We start from the raw sequence: 23,060 nt of genomic DNA on the forward strand, positions 1-23,060 counted from the left end.
AGTTTGTTAAATGATATTTTGTCAGAAAAAAAAAAATCACATTAGATCCGAGTTATTGCATTAATGTATAATGTACTGTATCCTCCACACTGTGTAAGTGTACAGGTTTAATGTATACTGTACAAGCCTGTACCCTACATAGTGTGGAGTAATGAATATTGTGCAAGTCTGTACCCTTACACAGATTGAAGGAACATCTAATTCAATTCAATGTCATTGTTTTGTTGAACTATAAGCAAACTGGAAAATAAATACTCATCTATAAATTACATTAAACACTTTATTTACAAATTAAAAAAATACATGTATAAATATGTATAGTGTGATGGTGGTGCAAGAAGGCAGAGGATCAAGGGTCCGTCCTCTCCATGACAATCTACAACAGGGGAGAAATAAAGACATGATGTTACTATGCAGTTTAACACGCACACAGTTGCATGAATTTTATAAAATCCAAGGTTTTAGTAATGCTGTGTACAATTATTGGTTTCTGCCATTAAGTATTACACACTGTTAACATTTTAACACACACATCATGTCCATGAAGAGACAGATGCGTGTGTCCCTGACCCCTGAGTAAGACGTGTTCAGTGGTGTTCCTGAAAAGAGAGGTGAGTCCTTAAGTTATCACTTACCTTCTGCTCAGGATGTAAAGCTGGTGTAGAAATCAGCTGATACACAGGCAGTTGATGATTTACATACAGTTCACTGTGAAAAGAAAACACACAAGCATTCAGTACATATTATAAGCCGTATGAAGGCACATTTAATGAGTTTATAATAGATAGATAGAACCTGAACAAAAGCCCATTTTCTTGACTGTTACATACTTTGTGTAAGAAAACAGCTAACTACTCAGTAGATCTATGATAATACCAGTACATTATAGGCCAGTACACATTATATGGCAGTACAATAACACTGATAAGCTGTATACAACAATATATTAACTATCTGTAACATTACCCATAACAGGAGCAGCTAAGAATTAGCTCAGGGCTAATTAGCACTAGGAAACAGTTAATAGTCTGCTCTTAGCTCTTTCAGTAAGCTAGCGGTTAGCATAGTGATATTAGCTTGCTTATAACTTCATATTTGGACAGACATTTCACAGAAACAATGAATAATTGTTTACATTAGCTATGTGTCCAAATATAAATTAATAAACAAGCTATTTTTATTATGTTAAGCGCTAGCAGTTAGCATAGTGATATTAACTTGCTTATAAACCCATATGTGGATGTATATTACAGAGACGCCATGGTTTACATCAGGGTTTAATTCCCCTAAACACTACAATAGTATTAGCACTGCTACAAAGCTATAAGGCTACTGTTTACTGCCCTAAACAGTTACATCCAATTAATTTTATATATTAAACAGTACCTGGTAAGTGTGTCTAGTTGCAAATTTAGTGAAAATTATCTTTTTCTTCTTTGTTGTTTTTTTTTTTTTTTGGCGGCCGGCAGCCAACTTATAGGTGCATTACTGCCACCTGCTGGACTGGAGTGTGGCTCATCAGATAGACAATAAACAATAAAAAGTTTCTTCTCCTAGATTCTTTTAGGCCAGTGTCGTTTAGGTATTTAAACAGACTTTTATATATTTTCCAGTTCATCTTCCCTAGTATGTTTTTTTGTTGTCATTTCTATTCCTTACTCTTGCATGGTTTCTTTGAGTTCCTGTCTTTCTTTGTCGTATCGTTTACAGTTTATTATTATATGTGTTACTGTCTCTGTTTGTCCACAGAATTCACATTCTCCAGTTGGGTGTTTGCTTATTACCTTAAGACTTTGGTTTAGTCCTGTGTGTCCTATTCTTAGCGTAGCTATGATGATTTCCTCTCTTCTGTTTCTGCCCCATACTTTCCCTCTTTTGATCTTTTTTATTTTTTTAATTTTATGCATATGTCTACCTGTTTCTTCTTCATCCCATCTTTCTTTCCATATTTTGTTCGTGTGTTCTTTAATTATTTTCTTAACTTCTGCTCTGCTTATTGAGATTTTTATTTGGACATTTTTGTTTTTGAGTGGTTGTTTGCCGAGTTTATCTGCTTCTTCGTTTCCTTTTCCATCTACGTGTGCTGGTACCCATAGGACGGTAATCCTTAACCCTTATGGTATAATTCTGTTATTAATTGCAGTATATTAAATAGGATGTCCTGTCTACATGAGTTTCCTGTTTCTAGACTGGTTATGGCTGACATGTTGTCAGATGCTATTTTTGTCTCTCCTTGCTGATTCTTCTCCACCCATTTAAGTGCTGTTTGTATTCCTATTAGTTCAGAAGTGTATACTGATAGTTGGTCTGTTATTCTTTCTTTAGCTGATATTTTGTGTTGTGGGATATAGAACGCTGCCCCTGTTCATCCCGTACCTGGGTCTTTGGAACTGTTCGTGTATATTATTAATTACTTATTTCCTATTGTTTTTATATGGTTTTGCACTATTAGTCAGCATGGGATGTGTGTTGGGTTGTCCTTAATTTTTTTTTTTTTGTTTTGGACTTGCGTCTACTGGTGTGGTTATGAATTTCCATGGTGGGGTGCTGTGCAGTGGTACTGTGGGACTGATGTTGAGCTTATGGAGTCCTAGGCTTTTTGCTTTAGTGTCCCCTATCCATCTAAAGCTGTGTAGGTTTGTTTTGCTGTGTTCCCAGCATTATTTATGAATAGCCTTTGTTGGATGTTCTTTCTTATGCATTTGTAGGTTAACCCAGTTTGGCATCAGTAGTTTTATCCTTCTTATTCTTGTCGGCATTACTTCCGTTTCTACCTGCATAGCTGATACTGGGGATGTTTTGAAGCCCCACAACAAACTCTAAAGGCTTGAGCTTGCATAGTGTCTATTTGTTTTAAGGTGGACTCTGCTGCTGACATGTACAGTATGCTAAGCATCCACAGTCTATGGTAGCTCTCATGAGTGCATTGCATATGCAGATTAACAGATTAGGCTCTGTTACAGTAACTCCCCACATCTGTCCTGTTAGGCACTGCATTATGTTTATGATTTTTTTGCATTTTTCTTTTATTTTCTTCATGTGTATTTTCCAGGTTAGCTTTTCATCAAAGTACATTCCTAGATATGTGCATTACTGTTTGTACTTGTTTTAGTTCTTGTTCGTATAGTTTCAGAGAGATATTCTTATGTCTCTTTGTAAAGCAGATACTGTGTGTCTTTGTTATAGATATCTTAAATTCCCATTTATTTGCCCATTTTTCTACCTCTTTTATTGCTTTCTGGATCTTGATGTTGCTGTACTCTGTGTTCCTGCCTCTGACCCACAGTGCTCCGTCATCTACATATAGTGATTTTCCTATTGTTTCTTCCACTCCATCGAATATGTAGTTTATCATGATGCTGAATAATATTGGGCTACACACGCTTCCTTGCGGAGTGCCGTTTTCTACTTTGTATTTTTTTGAGTATTCTGTACCCACTCTGACTTTTATTGTCCTATTTTCTAAAAAGTTCATTATCCAATTATGCATTTTGCCTCTTATTCCTAATTTGTCTAGCTTGCATAATAGACCTTTCCATAGCATGTTTTGCTTTTTCAGTTCAAGAAAAGAAACGTTGGAGGGGGGAATGTAGGGCTCTACCTCATAGCTCATGTATCCCACGAATACTCTATATGGTAATTTACTTTCCTCAAATTTTATCATCAGTGACAGGCTATCTCATCCCGTTTCTTGTGGTTTTTATTCTTTTAATCTCATTTATTTGCTCTTCTGATAGTTTTTGCTTTATTTCTTTAATTGTTACTGTTGTTGGTATCCCCGTGATTTCTCCCCGCGCCCTTCTTTCTTCTATCTGCACACTTTTGACTCTTTTCCCCTTAATATTATTAATTTTATTCGCTTTTCCTTGTTGAGTTTGTTCTTGCATATTATTAATAGGAAACCATTTCTTAATATTTTGCCACTTATGTATATACAATATCTCCTATTAGTGTTGTTATTGTTTGTGTGATTTGTATTGGGTTCCAGTCTCTAAACGACACTTCTTCCTGTGTTAATTTCAGGATTACTTTATATTCTTCATTTTGTCCTACACTTCCTGTTTTACCTTGTCTTTCATCAGTTTCTTCTGAGTTAGATACTTCACTTATCTGTTGTTTTGGATGTTTGCATTTCACTTCTTTCCTGTTTCTTTGTACTGTTCTTCACTCTTCCCCACTTCCTACCTTCTGCCATCTTTTGCCCATTCAAAGTCCAGCCACCTTCAGACCTCCCGCTGTCCACCATTGTAACATTATCACGCTATAATTCACTGATGTATATTCCACCATGATAAGTCTAGAAGCTGCACCGACATGGTTCGGTGTTCACTGTGTCCTTGTTAGCCTCAAAATCCCATAATGCCTTGCACATTAGCTTTAGCATTTAGCTTGCACTTAAACCAGAAAGAGAGTTTTCACACAGGAAAAAGTAATTGCGAATAAACCGAAAAAACGGCATGGGTGGCATGGTGCTGTAGTGGTTTGCACTGTCGCCTTGCACCTCCAGGGTCCCGGTTCGATTCCTGGCCAGGCTCGAAAACATGTGCAGACACGGGAAAAATCTTACACTTATAAGAGAAAAGTCATACAGTACAATACAGTACTGTGCAAAAGTCTTAGGCACCATATTATATGCTGTACCAATTTTGTTATATATGCTTATCATGTCTGCATAATTATGTATTCCCATATATAGCTTAAAAATTAATAAATTAATAAAATTACAGGAGAATATATGAATGGCTGTAAAGAAAGAAATATAGTACAAGACAGACCAGTTTTAAGATGGAAACAAAAAACTTAATGTACGCTCCTGGGATTTGTATAAAATAGAAAGGAGTGAGTGTGACAAAGTTACCAGAAGAACTCATATTCTCCAGCAAGCACAAGCTTTTTTTAATTATAATATAGTTCTGTGCAAAAGTCTTGGGCATAAAAGAAACTTTTATAAAGAGCAATAAAGAGTAATAAAATAAAATAAATTTTATGGTTTTTGTTGATTAGTTTGAAATTACGTACATAGTTTAAACTATAGAATGTGTATCTAATGTGTTGTTCTTAAATATTATGCACTTTGCTTGTGGTATAACGGCTCCGTAGCTCTCGACCTGTTTTCAGTCTCTGTGTAACAGCTAGAATCAACACACCAGGTTTAAACTAATACTGTATATTCCAATAATGATGCCTGACTTTGTTTAGACAACAGTTTATATTTGTGTGTGTGTTTGTGAGACAATTTAAAGTTTTGTTAAAGACAAATAAACTATAGTACTGTTGTTGTTGTTGTTGTTTTTGTGACCTTGTGCAAATTAAATCTGTTGAACTGACGAATGAAATCTGCCTCATCATTACTGATGTAATGTGTTTCAAAAACATGTTATAGTGTAGAAAATGCATTCAGTATTTGTAAAAGGTCCTTAACCTTTTTAGTGCACTGGTAACACATTTAAATTACAGTAGTAAAAGACTGTGTGTACTACATGATATAACAAAGTATTTTTTATAAGCAGTAAAGGAGTGGTGGTTCAGTTGTCTAAGGTGCTAAGTTGTTAATCTGAGGATTTGGGTTTGAGCTCTACTGTTGGTGGAGCTACACACCATACTGTACTACCCAGACACTCCATGCATTTCTGGTGTCAAGCCTGGGTAGAAAAATGAGAGAGTTGTGTCATGAATGTCATAAAACCTGTGCCAAGTTGTGTACGGAGCGGAGGGTCTGCTGTGGTGACCCCTTGACCATGAAGTGTACTTTTTAGTATTTGGATTTGGCCAGAAGTATAACAGCATGCTACTGCTACAATAAGAATATATTCATGGTATATTACTCATCTATTTGTAATACAATAAAAATGCTTGAATGTACTTGTTGTTGGTCTTTCGGCTGCTCCCGGCAAGGGGTCGCCACAGCGGACTATCCGATCCGCACAACAACTTGGCACAGGTTTTACCCCTGATGCCCTTCCTGACGCAACCCTCCCATTTTATCCAGGCTTGGGACAAGAACTGCATCCAGTGGCTGGGCGTTTGGACACTGGCTGGGAATCGAACCCAGGCCTTCCACATGGCAGACGAAACACCTACCACTGAGCAACCAGTGCCCTACTTATAATACATTAAATATATTTTTGAATTTGATTAAATACTGTGATTAGCACTGTCGCCTTGCACTTCCAGTGACCGTTCTGTTCCCAATTTCCTCCCACAGTTTAAAGACATGCAGATTAGGCTAATTGACCTTCCCAGATTTTCTGTAGTGTGTGAATGAGTGTGTGTATGTGTGTGATGGATTGGCACCCTGTCCAGTGTGCACCCTGCCTCGTGCCCTAAGTCTCCTGAGATAGGCGCCAGGCCCCCCACGACCCTCAATGCAGGATAAAGCGGTATAGATGATGAGTGAGTGATAACTGTCAGGTATGTACATTAGTACATATAGTAAACAGCCATATATTTTAAGTGTGCTAGGTATACTTAAAGTTGTTCCACTTTAGCACACAATAGTACACTTAATACACTTAAAATTGTGCTTTTGTATAAATTAATTGCAACTTAAATGCACTTAGTACAAAATTAGTTGTTCCAAAATAGCAAACCTAAAGTACTAGTCATTAGTCAGACTTCAAGTACACTTAAGTATGCTTTGGCATGCTAGGATTTAATATACGGTACTTACTGTAGCATATTTTTTTCACTTAGGTGACCAACAGACAACTAATTGGACTGAAATTTGGTGGTTCAGGGATAATCCTGGGGCTTATTTGCAGTGTGTCCAGGCTTAGATAAATATTCACACATGGCTCTGAGCTCACCTTAAACAAAGCCCAGGACTGGAGGAGGCTCAGTGGTTAATGGCTTGGGTTTATGATTAGGTTAGAAATTCAAATCCAACCTCCATGTTGCCACAGTTTGGTACTTGAGTAAGACACAATCAACAGTAACTTTACCATATTCACCCTCTATAATAAGGCATTGGATCATCCAAGATATCCTTCCAGATTAAATCAGCATCTATCCATCAACACTGTGTAGCTATTGATCTATTGACAATTTACACAATTTTATTAAAACCTAAAAATGCTGCCACTAAAAGTGTTTATTAATCTCACAGACTGCTTTTTCATCAAAGCCATCTATGCTTCATTAATAATCTTCCTTATGCCTTTGCTACTTTTAATGCTAAATTTATAAACATACCATCAATAAACAAGGAAGAATATAATGGGGGAAAAAAACTTTTTATTGGAAACACCAATTAGACTAATCTGCATGTCTTTGGACTGTAGGAGGAAACAAGGGAAACCCATCAAACACATGGAGAACATGCAAACTCCACGCACACAGACCCAGAGGAGGGAATCGAACCCCAGATGTTATAGGTGCATGACTACTACACCACCACACCTACACATGCCCAACAAGGCATATTATTATTTATGTTTGTTAACTTTATGTTTAGAGTACACAATTTAAAATGAACTATTTCACATTAATACAAGATTTTTCTTAAATAAATCTCCTAAACAGAACTGTTTATATAATAAGTTATTCAATTGAAAAACTGTCAAATTGTATTTCTTAAAAAAGAATATTTATTCCATGAAAGAAGTGACATCCATTTATTTTACAACTTTAAAGTCTAAAGTTTAATAAGAGACAGTGTACATACAGAATCAATAACAAGCTATGATGATACAACAACAGAAAATTAAAGTTATTACTTAGAGGAAACACAATCCAGTCAAAATCCAGGCGCTAAAGCTTCAATAATGAAAGTCTATTTTGGCAACAAAAAAAAAAAAGACTTCATGATGGCTGTGTAATAATTCATGCACATCTTTATGTATAGAATTATTTGGAAAGTAATCATTAATGTGTTTATCTTTAAAAGCAGGTTTCCTCAGTCTGTCAAATGTCTCTTCTGTGTGACCCACTGGATTATTATAAAGCATATAATCAATAAACCTCATACAGTTATTTGTCATCATTATGTTACATGAAGCTGGTCAAAATGTAAAGGCCGATGCACACATTAAAACCTAATAGATCAGAAAGGACTTTTCATTACAGAGCAGGAACAGATAAAACAATGTCAGCAAAACCTCCAGTGTTCCCCCTCATCAAACATGTTCCCCTTTACATTTAGGCATTTGGCAGACGCTCTTATCCAGAGCGACTTACATTTTTATCTCATTACACATCTGAGCAGTTGAGGGTTAAGGGTCTTGCTCAAGGGCCCAACAGTGGCAACTTGGTGGTTGTGGGGTTTGAACCTGGGATCTTCCGAACCATAGTCCAATGCCTTAACCACTGAGCTACCCCTTCAACACCTCCAAAAAATAAGAAATATAGTGTGTGAGTTTAACCATACAGTGTTAAAGCAGGATATACCCAGATGATAATGACACAGCATTAGAGGAGTTACAGATCAAACTTAAACCTACAGTGAGATTCACCAGTGTTTATGTCGGCACCAGGATGCGTCCTGTCGAAAAGAAATCACAAAGGATTAAAACAATTTAGCAACATCATCACTACAAGGAAAGATTATCATGATTGTTATATATTTATAGACAAAATTAGACAAAAGTCCTTGATGGATTGGTGTAGATTGACTTAAAACTCACAGATACTGCCGGCAACACAGCACAGGTCAATGATGATTAAATAAATAATATAAATGTGCTTATATGAAAGCTTTGTCGGTGTGTGTTAACTTGGAGGCTTTAGATATATTTCAGATATGTCAGGTAGAACAAAAGTTATCATTACTCTTATAATGTAAATTTTACCACTACTGGAATATGGGAATGATGTCACAAAAATGTAAAGCTTTCAAAATGGGCATATTATTATTATTTTGGTCATAGAAACAGCTGAAAACAAAAATAAAAACATGTGTATCTCCACACATCACTTACTCACCTGGACACTTGGAAAGGGAATTATGTTAAAATGCTCTTCATCGACTACAGCTCTGCATTTAATACCATAATTCCCTCCACACTCACCACCAAGCTGGAGCACCTGGGACTCAGCTCATCCATGTGTCAGTGGATCTCCAATTTTCTGACTGGCAGACCACAGGCAGTAAGGATGGTCGGACATGTCTCAGCCTCACTCACTCTCAGCACTGAAGCCCCCCAGGGTTGTGTTCTGAGCCCCCTGCTGTACTCTTTGTACACCCACGACTGCGTGGCCACTACCAACTCCACCGCCATCATCAAGTTTGCTGACGACACTGTCGTGGTGGGCCTGATCACCAACAATGATGAGTTGGCCTACCTAGAGGAGATTGTAAATCTGGAGAACTGGTGCCAGAGGAACAATCTCCTCCTGAACGTCAGCAAGACAAAGGAGCTGATAGTGGACATCAGTACAAAGCAGGAGAGGAACTACCAGACCCCCATTATCAACAGGAGCACAGTGGAGAGAGTGGACAGCTTCCGATACCTCGGTGTTCACATCACGCAGGACCTGTCATGGTCCTGTCACATCAACACAGTGGTGAAAAAGGCCCGGCAGCGTCTCTACCACCTCAGACACTTGAGAGACTTTAGACTGCCCTCTAAGGTGCTCAAGAATTTCTACTCCTGCACCATAGAGAGCTTCCTGACGGGAAACATTACGACCTGGTTTGGAAACAGCACCATGCAGGACAGACGAGCTCTACAGAGGGTGGTGCGATCAGCTGAACGCATCATCCGCACCAAGCTCCCTGACCTGCACTTGATCTACAGCAAGCGGTGCTGGACCAAGGCCAGGAAGGTCGTGAAGGACCTCAGCCATCCCAATAATGGACTGTTTACTCTGTTGCGGTCTGGGAAGCGATTCCACTCCTTGAAGGCCAACACAGAGAGACTGAGGAGGAGCTTTTTCCCGCAGGCGATAAGGTCTCTCAACCACATCACACCACACAGGAGTAATGTCTTTTAAACATTGACACTAACTGGACAATCATGGACACATTCATGCAATACATATTTACATATCTGAAGCCATTGCACATGTCACTTTTCATAAGTCACTTTATACAATACATGTTTATCTGCCATTGCACATGACACTTTGACACTTTAAGACAAGTTAATGCCAGTTTAAAACATTTTAAAATTATTCCTATATTCTATATTTTGTGATATTTTTACATTTCTTCGCCCATGTGACCCATTTTTTTGCTCAGTCATGTTTATATATGTAGCCAGGTGGAAATAGTACATGTAATTTCTATGTCCGCCACTAGATGGCACTGCCATTTGGGGGGCACACTTGGGGATACGGAGAGGTACCGGTGAATAAGAGAAAGCACGGGAAGACAGACCGTCGGCTGCAGCAATTGAAGCATGTTATGTTCCAGGTGCATCTGATTGTTTTATCAGGTGAATATGCTGGAAAGTGTGCCTGTTGCATCAAAATCTTTCGTTGACAATGTTAAAGAGTGTGTTATACAGAAATAGTGTTGGATGTTAGTGGCTACTATTGTTGTTTATGTTGGATGCCAAGAGATATGTCCGAAAATGTTTACAGTATGACTCGTGAAGAAGTCTGCCAACAGATAACCTGTGCTTAAGTGGATGCATGGAAAAGTCAGTATTTTGGGAAGATTTATGCATTCATTGGTATAAAGGAAATTTTATACGAACACTGTGATATGTAAGATTGTTGACAGTGGAATGTGTCATTTCTGTTGTGTTATCAGGAAGAGCCACCACAGTTATTTTTGTATGTTTTAAATGAACAGCATTTGTTTTTCTTTTCTCTTCTTTTAATGGTTTGGTACTAGCAATTTTGGTTAGTTTCCAATTTGAAATGTATTTGTACTAGGAGCTGAGGCTCAGTTGCTACGCCTCTCAGGTTGTGATTGTGCGTATAGGGGAGGATTCCCAGAGACTATCATTTTATTTTTATGAAACCCCAATTTTTATTTTCAGAATAAAAAAACCCAAAAGACATTTCTGTGTCCTGTGCTGGTTCATCTTTGCCAGGCTACACAATTTGGTACCAGGAGTGGGGTTCTGCAAAATTGGTGGTGTACAATATTTAGATTTTTGTTTATAAATTTAAGCTAGGTAAACCTTAATTAGAGTGCTAGGGTACATAAACTAACTGTGGTGGCAGGGACACGCGTCGTCTGGTGTTGAAGTTCTACAGCGCTGAGGCTTTCTTGGGGTTGCCGCTGGGGATCAGTAACCACGACGCTGTACTTCCGATGACCGCCACGAGGATAGAGATCTTCTGAGAAGGAGCAGAGAACATCAGGACAGCTAGCTGACCAAGTTTGAAAGAGACCTTTTATATCTTGCTCTTGGTTAAAGTTTATTCCTAGACAATTAAAATGTCAGACAGAGGAACTGATAATGAACAGACAGAGATAGATCCTGTCATTGAGCTTCAGGCCAGGTTATCTGAACTAAGTAACAAACATGACCAGGCAATATCATATCCAAGATGGCGCCGGTGAGGTCGGCTGCCGTCACGACTGCTCCGACCAGATTTTCTTTGTTTTTGTTCTTTAAGTTAGTTTTTACCGTTTTAAAACCAGTCAAATTACCACCATGGAGTACATTAGTTATGATAGAGACACTCTTGTTTCTATTGGTATACAATGTACACAAAATTCGACGTTTTTAACTCCGGATCCGAGCTGGCCGAGTGAGATCCTGAGGGAAAACAAAGGACGCGACGCGAAGCGGCGGCCCCGAGGGAAACGAGCCGGCGTCAGGAACAGGCTTCCTTTTTACCTTCCTCGGGAGTTTACATCGGTCATAATCAGCGCCGTTTATATTCCACCACAAGCGGACACGGACACTGCCTTATGCGAGCTGCATGAGGCACTCACACAGCAACAAACACAACACCGGGACGCTGCGCTTATTGTGGCGGGGGACTTTAACAGTGCCAACCTCAAACGTGCAGCGCCAAACTTTTATCAGCATATCACCTGCCCCACCAGGGGCAAAAGGACACTGGATCATTGCTACACCACAGTCAAGGACGGTTACAAGGCACGATCTCGCCCTCCGTTTGGTAAATCCGACCACGCCGCCATCTTCCTCATGCCAAAATACAAACAAAGGCTGAAACAGGAAGTTCCGGTTCAGAGGGAGGTCGCGCGCTGGACGGACCAATCGGTGGCCGCGTTACAGGACGCACTCGATGACGCAGACTGGGACATGTTCAGAAACAGCTCCGATGGTGACGTCAGCGTGTTTACGGAAGCGGTTGTGGGATTCATCGGGAAACTAGCGGATGATACCGTGGAGAAAAAGACTATTAAAACGTTTCCCAACCAGAAGCCGTGGGTGGATAAAACCATCCGCGACGCTCTGAAATCTCGCACCGCTGCCTACAACACGGGACTCGCGTCGGGGGACATGGAACCATACAAGGCTGCGTCATACAGCGTCCGGAAGGCGGTGAAAGAGGCGAAGCAACGCTACGGGAGGAAACTAGAGTCACAACTCCAACAGAGTGACTCTAGGAGCCTGTGGCAGGGATTAAGGACAATAACGGATTATAAAGCAACAACATCCGGTATGATAAACGCAGACGTGACTCTGGCAGACGAGCTGAACACTTTCTGCAGCTAAAGACGCTAGCTAAAGGCTGCAGCTAAAGACGCTAGCGATGCTAATGCTAGCGGCGCTAATGGCTGCAGACAGTAAGTCACTGCCAGCACCGGAAGCGCGTTCATCATCACCGAGCACGACGTGAGGAGAGCCTTTAAGAGAGTGAACACCAGGAAAGCAGCAAGACCAGATGGCATCTCAGGCCGCATTTTCAGAGCCTGCGCAGACCAGCTAGCACCTGTGTTCACTGAGATATTCAACATCTCTTAATCTCAGTCGGTGATCCCCACATGCTTCAAAGAGTCCATTATTGTTCCAGTCCCAAAGAAACCTCATCCTGCTTCCCTCAATGATTATCGCCCTGTAGCCCTCACCTCAGTAGTGATGAAGTGCTTTGAACGCCTGGTCAGAGACTTCATCATTTCTTCACTACCAGACACACTGGACCCACTACAGTTTGCATACCGTCCAAACCATTCCACAGATGATGCAATCTCACATCTCCTCCACACATCTCTCACTCACCTGGACACTCGGAGGGGGAATTATGTGAAAATGCTCTTCATCGACTACAGCTCTGCATTTAATACCATAATTCCCTCCACACTCACCACCAAGCTGGAGCACCTGGGACTCAGCTCACCCATGTGTCAGTGGATCTCCAATTTTCTGACTGGCAGACCACAGGCAGTAAGGATGGGCGGCCATGTCTCAGCCTCCATCACTCTCAGTACTGGAGCCCCCCAGGGTTGTGTTCTGAGCCCCCTGCTGTACTCTCTGTACACCTCTGACTGCGTGGCCACTACCAACTCCACCACCGTCATCAAGTTTGCTGACGACACTGTCGTGGTGGGCCTGATCACCAACATTGATGAGACGGCCTACCTGGAGGAGGTTGGAAATCTGGAGAACTGGTGCCAGAGAAACAATCTCTAGGCAAAACTAACACAATATTTTCACAGTTCTCAAAATCAATCAATCAATCTCTATACATCCATGGACACTATGGACAACTCCACGCACATCACATCTACACTACATGTTCACGTTTACATTCTGGACCATTACACAAAGTCACTTTAATAACCATTGCACAAAGTCACTTTTTCTATGCATACTTGCACAAAATTATAGTTCTATGTATACAATATATTTCTATTTTCAGGTTCTATTTTTTCTAGTTAAATTTTTATTTAAATTTTTATCATATTTCTTATATTGATATTTATTACTTATAAGTTTTAATTCTCCTTTTAAGGTCACTGGCGGTCGTGTAAGCATTTCACTACATTTCGTACTGTGTATGACTGTGTATGTGACAAATAAAATTTGAATTTGAATTTGAATGGCTAAAATAACAGCAGTGGCACTAATAGATCTTATGTGTACTTGCCCAGAGAACGCCCGGTCCAGCCTTTCAGTGGTGATGCTGCAGTCGATGGTCGTTCCGTTTATGAGTTTCTTGATGAGGTACACAGGGCTATTAGGTCTAGGGGCTTGGATGACAGTGACCAGGTTGACTTCATTCTCTCTCTCCTCAGGGGTTCACCACTGGAAGAAGTTAGATTGTGCATGGATGAGGAGCTAAGTGATCCTGATGAAATTTTCAGTTTTCTCAGAGAAGCATATGGTGAAAAGCGCAGTGTAGCACAGATTTTACAGACATTCTATAGCCGTTACCAACTAGAAGGCAAAGACTTCTTTGAATGCTCACACGCACTATCCCAGATCCTTCGCTCAGCTCTTAAACAAAAACCAGATGCCGTGTCTGATGCAAAGGTGGCAGTCAGGGACCAGTTTGTAGAGGGAGTCGAGGATCCTGCACTCAGAAGGGAGCTTCGGAAAATGGTCAGGGATAAGCCAGAGTCCACACTTTTAGATGTGCGTCAGGAAGCTATCGCATGGTCTCTTGTGGAGAGACCCAGTAACACCAGAGTTGCCAAGAGCAGGAGCGTAGTGTGTGACAGTGTAGTGGAGAAAGGTCAGTGTACAGGTAGTACCCAAGATAAAGCATCTACACTAAAGGAAATCCTTAAAGTTGTTACGGAGCAAGGCAAGGCTATTGGAGAGTTAGTCAATGTGGTGAGGCAGAGTGTTGCTCTTCGGGACAAGCCAGACAAAGGTGGGAGGCCTGGCCGAAGGTTTGAGTTCACAGAGGAAGGGAAGCCTGTCTGTTTCAAATGTAAGGGAGTAGGACACATTGCCAGGGAGTGCAAACGTCCCAAGCCACAGAGTAGGCCCACATCCAGCGATGCACATTTTCAGGGAAACTAGCTCCCTCGATTGCTGGGAGCCGGGCAATCCGAGGGGGGCTTAAAGGCTCAAAGACCCTTACTCGTGAAAGATTTTTTAAACGAGCAGTTGGTAGATGTCCAGAAGTGGAAGTTGAGGTGGGTGGAGCTAAGGCTCAAGCCTTGTTGGATACGGGAAGCCAGGTTAGCACCATCTCTGAGTCATTTTTCCGACAAAACTTGCTCGGTGAGAATGAGGACATATCCCCTACAGCCAAATGGTTAAAGCTAACTGCCGCTAACTCCTTGCCAATCCCGTATATAGGCTATATTGAGTTGGGTGTGCGAGCTATGGGGTTAATTGTACCAGTAGTCCGGGATTTAGCCCCAGGAGACTTAGTTTCAGAAGATTCTAGGGCAGAAAGGATGGGTGCTGGGCAGCAGAGAATGAAAGAATCGTCCAAGCCTGAAAAATCACCCCCAGTACTTATAGAAATGAATGTGATAAAGCGTTGTAGAGAGTTGGCTATTGTCAGTTCCTATAGGCTATAGAGTCAGTTTTCGAGTCTTTGGTGGGGAGCTAAACTTGGTTTGGAGAGAAGCGTTTCAGGGAGTACAAACACGGGACCTAGTGGGAAAGACAAGGGCAGCCAGGATAGCTGGTAAAAACACTGTACATGTACCAGCAGCTTCAGTTGCTACGGTGTATGCAAAGGGACTCAGGAGGGGCCTGAATGATCAGACTTTGAGGTTATTGGAGCTTAATAATGCACCGTTACCCAGTGGTCTTGTGGTTGTCCCGACTCTTGTAAAGCCTAACAAACCGGTGTACCCAGTCCAAGTAGTGAATCTCTCACAGGAAGATTTGTGGTTGCCGTCCAGAATGAGACTTGGTGTCCTCAGTGTGGTTGAGTGTGTTGAGGGAGCAGTGGAGGTACACTTTAATCGCATATCTGCTGACCATGAGGAAGTGTCTATAGGCACAAAGAAGATGAAGACAGATGGTGAGCTGCAATCATTAATGGGTCAGCTGAATATGGGTGGTTCACCAGATCAACAAGCTAAGTTAGCAGCCCTGTTAGCCCAGTATGCCGATGTTTTTGCATTCAAAGATGAGGACTTGGGTTACACCGACAAGGTCAAGCATGAGATAAATCTAGTGGATGATGTCCCAGTCACTCAACCTTACAGACGAATACCACCAACTCAGTACAAAGAGGTTAGAGAGCACATAGCACAACTGCTAAAAAAGGGTGTCATTAAAGAGAGCACTAGTGCTTATGCTTCACCTATTGTACTTGTGAGGAAGGCCGATAACAACTTAAGGTTGTGTGTGGATTACAGGCGACTAAACTCAAAGACCAGACGTGACGCTTTTCCACTGCCACGTATCGATGAGTGCTTTGATGCGTTGCATGGGGCAAAGTATTTCTTGACCATAGACCTTGCCAGTGGCTATCACCAGGTGGCTGTGCGTGAGAAGGATCAACACAAGACTGCCTTTACAACCCCTATTTGGACTATTTGAGTACACCCGACTTCCTTTTGGTGTTTGCAATGGGCCAGCAACCTTCCAATGGCTCATGCAGGCCACCATGAGTGACTTGGTCTTCCAGGTAATGCTTGTATACTTGGATGATATATTAGTCTATTCACCAACCTTTGAGGACCACCTAGTGCGACTACAGACAGTGTTGAAGAGACTCAAAGAAACAGGTTTGAAGGTCAAGGTAGAGAAATGCAATTTTCTTCAGCCCAGTGTATGTTTTCTTGGTCACCAAATCTCAGCTGACGGCATTGGCACAGACCCCAATATGGTAGCAGCAGTGAAGCAGTGGCCAATACCTGCTACAGTCAAAGACTTAAGATCATTCTTGGGATTTTGCAGCTACTACCGGAGGTTTATGCAGGGGTTTTCCCAACTGGCAGGTCCTTTGCATAATGTGGTCAACGCATACATTAAAGAAAACGGCCCTGGTAGGTCCAAGAGCCTGTTTGAATGCCTTTGGACACCAACGTGTGAAGAGTCATTTAACCAACTGAAGGAGAGACTCACCAGTGCTCCTCGACTTGGTTATGCAGACTTCTCCCTCCCATTCGTTGTTGAGACTGATGCCAGCAGTTTGGGGCTTGGTGCGGTTCTCTACCAGTACCAGGAAGGCAAAAAAACGGGTTATAGCTTATGTGAGTAGGAGGTTGAGAAATGCTGAGAAAAATGACAGGAATTACAGCAGCATGAAACTGGAGCTCCTTGCACTCAAGTGGGCTGTATCAGAGAAATTTCGGGGTTACTTGTTAGGGTCTAAGTTTACTATAATAACGGACAATAACCCTTTGTGTCACCTCAATTCAGCAAAACTTGGGGCAATTGAACAACGCTGGGTTGCTCAGTTAGCTCCTTTTGACTTTGAAGTACAGTATCGGCCTGGCCGATGTAACACCGCAGCTGACACCCTCTCTAGGCAGCCTTTAGCAGGGGAGCAGCTACAGGCTAGAGATGATGAAGAGTTTGATGGGTGTATATCCATTTGTAATGTGGTCAGAAAGGGAACAGCTCTGGAGCCAGATCTAGTCAGTGCAGGTGTGAAGTGTTGTCAAGTTAGGAAGGTTCGTGCTGGTGTAGTTAAGCAGGGTACTGAGGTCACTGACTCCCAAGGTAATACACCAACTCTGCCGGGTTACACCAAAGACGAGTTGAAACAGTTTCAGAGAAATGACTCAACGCTTAAGTCCTTTAGACATTTCTGGGACTGGCAGAGAAAGCCCACCTATCATCAGAGAAAGAGTCTGTCCAAACCGGTCATCTCTTTGCTCAGGCAGTGGCCCAGAATAAGGGAGGTTGATGGATTACTACATCGCGTCATTGACGATGTGCATGTGGGTGAATGTCAACAGCTCCTTTTACCAGCATGTCTAAAGAAAGCTGTACTTGAGTGTGTACATGATCACATGGGGCATCAGGGAGTAGAGCGCACACAGAACCTGTTGAAGCAGAGGTGTTACTGGGTTGTGATGTATGAAGAGGTGGAACAGTGGGTTAAGCAGTGTCAGAGATGCATCCTTACCAAGATGCCCCAGCCAAGGATACGTGCCCCCATGAAGCCCTTTCTAGCTTCACGGCCTCTTGAAGTCGTTGCTGTAGATTTTAGTGTGTTGGAACGTGCCTCTGATGGACGAGAGAATGTTTTGGTGGTAACAGATGTTTTTACCAAGTTCACACAGGCATTTCCAACACGTGATCAGAAAGCAGATACTACGGCCAAGGTCCTCCTCCGGGAGTGGTTTATAAAGTATGGTGTGTCTGAGAGGTTACATTCAGATCAGGGCAGAAACTTTGAGAGTGAAGTCATTCAGGAGCTGTGCAAGTTATATGGGGTGAAGAAAACTCGCACCACACCTTACCATCCGCAGGGCAACGCACAGTGTGAGCGTTTTAATAGGACGCTTCACGACCTTTTGCGCGCTTTGCCACCGGAAAAGAAACGCCGTTGGCCTGAACATTTGCCAGAAATTGTCTATGCCTATAATGTAACTCCTCATGCCACGACAGGGCACTCGCCTTACTACCTCATGTTTGGGGTACACCCGCACCTTCCAGTAGATGCTTTGCTTGGTCAGGAACAGGTGCTGGATAAGAAACAGGACTGGCTCACAGTCCATCAGGAGCGCTTAAAAGAAGCACACCATAGAGCGAAGCAGTTTGCTGAGCAGAAAGCTCAAGAGAGAGTCCAGCAGGAGCAGGGCAAGGTATATTGTCCCCCGGTAGAAGTAGGTCAGCTAGTTTACCTACGTCACTGGCCACAGGGGAGAAACAAAATTCAAGATGCTTGGGGCCCTACCAAATACAGGGTTGTTGAGGTTCAGGGCAGTACGCAAACAGTAGAGCCAGTAGAGGGTGGTCCAACAAAGAGAGTCCACCGAGCCAACCTTAGGCCTTGTGCTGGGCCTGTTCCAACACCCAGGAAGTCGAGAAGTAATGTTCCCATTACTATGACCACCCCTTCTACTGAGAGTGTAGTAGAACTCCCAGATCTAGACCCGGAGTATGTGGTGTTGGAAGAAGCCACGTGCCTGGATCTGGACCAGATAGAGGGGAGAGAGAGATGAAGTCCCTGATGAGAACAGTGAGGTTTCCGAATTTGTGGACCTTAGGGAACTGGAGACATTGCACCATCTGTTACTGAAATGGTGTCTCAACCAGAGTTGCATGTCCCAGCAAAACACAGCAGATCTGATAGGGAAGATAAGGTTACCGCACCCATTCTCGCACCACGCCGGAGTCAGAGAGTAAATGCAGGAGTGCATTCTAACCCACATCACATCCCTAAGTCAGCATGTAATGCCATAACATTAAGTCCTGAGGTACTGTCACAGCTTTTGACAAGTATGGGTGCTGCATTTTTTAGGGAAGCAGTAAATGAGGTAAAAATTTTGAGTTAAGTCACCGAGGATGATGACTTCTTAGCAGGGGAGAATGTAGCCAGGTGGGAATAGTACATGTAATTTCTATGTCCGCCACTAGATGGCACTGCCATTTGGGGGCACACTTGGGGATATGGAGCGGTAACGGTGAATAAGAGAAAGCACGGGAAGACAGACCGTCGGCTGCAGCAATTGAAGCATGTTATGTTCCAGGTGCATCTGATTGTTTTATCAGGTGAATATGCTGGAAAGTGTGCCTGTTGCATCAAAATCTTTCGTTGACAATGTTAAAGAGTGTGTTATACAGAAATAGTGTTGGATGTTAGTGGCTACTATTGTTGTTTATGTTGGATGCCAACAGATATGTCCGGAAATGTTTACAGTATGACGCGTGAAGAAGTCTGCCAACAGATAACCTGTGCTTAAGTGGATGCATGGAAAAGTCAGTATTTTGGGAAGATTTATGCATTCACTGGTATAAAGTAAATTTTATACGAACACTGTGATATGTAAGATTGTTGACAGTGGAATGTGTTATTTCTGTTGTGTTATCAGGAAGAGCCACCACAGTTATTTTTGTATGTTTTAAATGAACAGCATTTGTTTTTCTTTTCTCTTCTTTTAATGGTTTGGTACTAGCAATTTTGGTTAGTTTCCAATTTGAAATGTATTTGTACTAGGAGCTGAGGTTCAGTTGCTACGCCTCTCAGGTTGTGATTGTGCGTATAGGGGAGGATTCCCAGAGACTATCATTTTATTTTTATGAAACCCCAATTTTTATTTTCAGAATAAAAAAACCCAAAAGACATTTCTGTGTCCTGTGCTGGTTCATTTTTGCCAGGCTACATATAGTTGGTTAAAATGAACTAAATTTCTGTTCATCAGATTGCAAATTTTGTGCTGAAAAATGGACACATCACTCTATACTGCACAATCCTGATATTCCCTTTATGTGTTTATTAAAGTACAGCAAAACAAATAAGCTGACCTGAGCATTTCTTCCTGTAGTAGATGAACCCAGCAGCTGAGAGCACGACCCCCAACACCAGACCTGAAGCCCCGATAGCGATCTTACTCTTATCAGATTCAGACATGGAGCGATCTGTAAAGTTTAAGTTTTTGTTTTTATTACACAACCACAAACATAAAAAATACTCACATCCAGTGCCTTTGAGACCAGCTGTCTGAGATGTGACAGTATATCCAGTTTAATTAATACACTCTTCATGTCAGGGAGAAGATTATAAATACTTGTCATTTTAACACTGAATGCATAGTGAATAAATATCAGCATATGTGATCTTGTTCAATTGCAATATATCACAGCAGACTCAGAAATGTGGATCTAAATGATCAGACTCACCCCACTTATAGCTCATGGGCTTTTTGAAGCTGGCGTGTTCCACCACACAGGAGATCTCCTCTCCAGATTCAGGTTTATACTCCAGATGTGAGTGGACCTGATAGTACCAGTCTCCATCAGTCATCTCCTCCGTGGACGTCACACCTCCTTCAATCTCCTTACCGTTTCTCATCCACGTCAGTTTAATGAGCTTTGGGTAAAAGCTGTAAGCGCTGCACATCAACATGGCCGGGTGAGTGCCGTCTGACTTCTTCACTGAGTGAACCTTCACCTGAGGCTCAACTGAACAAATCACAAGAACATGTGATAAAACACTTAATATATCTTCTTCTTCTTCTAATAATAATAATAATAATAATAAGAAGAAGAAACACACACACACACACACACACACACACACACACACATGTGTTTATTATAAGACTTGTGTGTGTGTGATTAAATTAGTAATAAATAATGTAGTTATTAAATACTGAACAATCTAATAACATATTCATGAAATTGTATATTTTATATTTAGAACAGTTTTGTGTTATAAAATTGTCTCACTCACCCGTTTCATCAAAGATGAGATCTTGGAAAATCTTAACGTTATGTTTACAGTAACCGTCCACATTGGCTTTCCGCGCTGCCAGGTCTGCGGTGTCTTTGTTCAGTCTCTCTACGTTTTTGATGCCATAATCAGTGTATCCTATAAACTTCCCCAGAGTGCTGTTAAACTGCTGGTACATAATCTTGTCGTAAATGTAATTCTCTATGAACTCCATGTCATGTAGATCCTCAGAGCTGTACCTGCAGCCCCGTTTAGACCAGTGAAAATGTCCATCTAATAAACAGAATGTTGGAGATCAGCCAATCTGTTCCTAAAGCGCTCATGACGAGTGAACTTTAAACCTGGCATGACTTTAGTTTTAAACACATTAAAGTTCTTAGTGTAAACTTTACAGTAAAGCCTGTTCACACTCTACTCACCCACTGTACTGTAAACTCCCAGCAGGACGATTCACTCAGTGAGGAGAGTGTGTGTGAAGATGCTTTACTCAAACACACACGTCTGATCACACACATCAATCCTGTACTACACACACACACACACACACAGTCACATGTTGCCAGGCAGAATTTAAACCAATACTGTTTATCTGCCCATACAGTCAGTACAGTCTAACATTACTGTCACAATTTAATTACATTATAGGAGAGAAGAGTTACTGAACTTATTTTAGTTTATTATTTTCCAATAAGAGCACATCTCTAAGTACTTCCTTTACACTACACTAATGTGAAGTAAAACAAAAATGTGTAGATCTGCAGTGCTGCTGCCCTGATAGTAGATTATTAACAACATAGAATTTTATAACAAATCTGTTTTAACAGCATTATTAATGAATGTGAAAAAATTAGAGATTTTCTTGATGAGAAAACCAAGGTGGAAGCTGGAAGACTACAATGACTCAAATAACCGCCCCTTACAAGTGCCATAAACAGAAAAACATCTCAGAATATTAAACCATGACTTGAATGAGTTACAACAGCAGAATGTCTGCATCTGTATAGTTTTATGCAGAGCACTGATACAGTAACTGCCCTATATTTACCTCCTGGTGTGATTACACTGCATTTTATTGTTGTTGTTGTTACTAAGATCTATCATTTTAAAAAGAAGAAATTAGGACCATAGATTAAAAAATCAGGGCTGCGTGTTCTTTTCTGAGTAGGTTAAGGCTTTTGATAGATTTTTCTTTTGCAGGTATTGATCAAGTAACGTAATGCTTAAAATTCTCCTGTGAAAGGTTTCCATAATGATTTGTTGGGATATTTTTGGATAAGTCAACAACGTTTTTATGGGCTTTTGGAAGACTGGACACACATCTGTCTAATCCTAATCCTGTCTGTCAATATAGTAAATTAATTAGAAATACACCTTAAGTTGTAGATATGAATTTAAGACCCTCAGATCACAAGATCAGGCGCTATGGTGTCTTAGTGGTTGGCACTGTCCAGGGACCGGGTTTGATTTCCTCCTCAGGGTCTGTGTGCATGGAGTTTGCATGTTCTTCCAGTGCTTGGTGGGTTTCCTCCCACACTCCCAAATTGCCCATAGTGTGTGAATAAGTATGTAAGTGTGTATGTGTGTGCCTAGCAATGGATTGGCACCCTGTCCAGGTTGTACACCACCTCATGCCCTAAGTCTCCTGGGACAGGCTCCAGGTCCCTGAGACCCTGTATACAGGATAAAGCGGTATAGATGATGAGTGAGTGAGATACCTGACAAGTAAGAACACAGTCAGCACATACAGTGGCCTCCAACAGTATTGGAATGCTTAAGTCATGATCACACTGCATTAAAAACCATCAAAGCAACTGTTGTTTACTGTAAAAATTATAAATGAGCAGATTATTGATACTCTGGTGTGAATTAACTGAAAGTTTGGTTGAAACTTAGAAGAAATTTTTCCACGCAAACATTAAAGAACTTGA

The 23,060-nt window shown here is 41.4% G+C and overlaps 2 protein-coding genes across 3 annotated transcripts in view; both read right to left on the reverse strand.

The window, feature by feature from the left end:
• Positions 1–23,060, reverse strand: part of LOC128530192 (H-2 class II histocompatibility antigen, A-U alpha chain-like) — a 70,853-nt gene that overhangs the window by 41,919 nt on the left and 5,874 nt on the right. The window lies entirely within an intron of this gene.
• On the reverse strand, positions 7,598–21,575 carry LOC128530196 (H-2 class II histocompatibility antigen, I-E beta chain-like). Of its 2 annotated transcripts, none has more exons than XM_053503966.1 (6): positions 21,552–21,575; positions 21,133–21,405; positions 20,580–20,861; positions 20,205–20,318; positions 8,439–8,479; positions 7,598–8,315 (listed from the first exon to the last, which is right to left on the reverse strand). In XM_053503966.1, the coding sequence occupies exons 2-5, from the start codon at positions 21,344–21,346 to the stop codon at positions 8,457–8,459; spliced, it is 633 nt and encodes a 210-aa protein (XP_053359941.1). In that variant the 5' UTR covers positions 21,347–21,405; positions 21,552–21,575; the 3' UTR covers positions 7,598–8,315; positions 8,439–8,456. The 2 variants fall into 2 exon arrangements, with proteins under 2 accessions (XP_053359941.1, XP_053359942.1); XM_053503967.1 differs by having other exon boundaries at positions 7,598–8,324.

Source organism: Clarias gariepinus, chromosome 9 (genome assembly GCF_024256425.1).
Source record: "Clarias gariepinus isolate MV-2021 ecotype Netherlands chromosome 9, CGAR_prim_01v2, whole genome shotgun sequence".
In the NCBI taxonomy this organism is placed as follows: Eukaryota; Metazoa; Chordata; class Actinopteri; order Siluriformes; family Clariidae; genus Clarias; species Clarias gariepinus.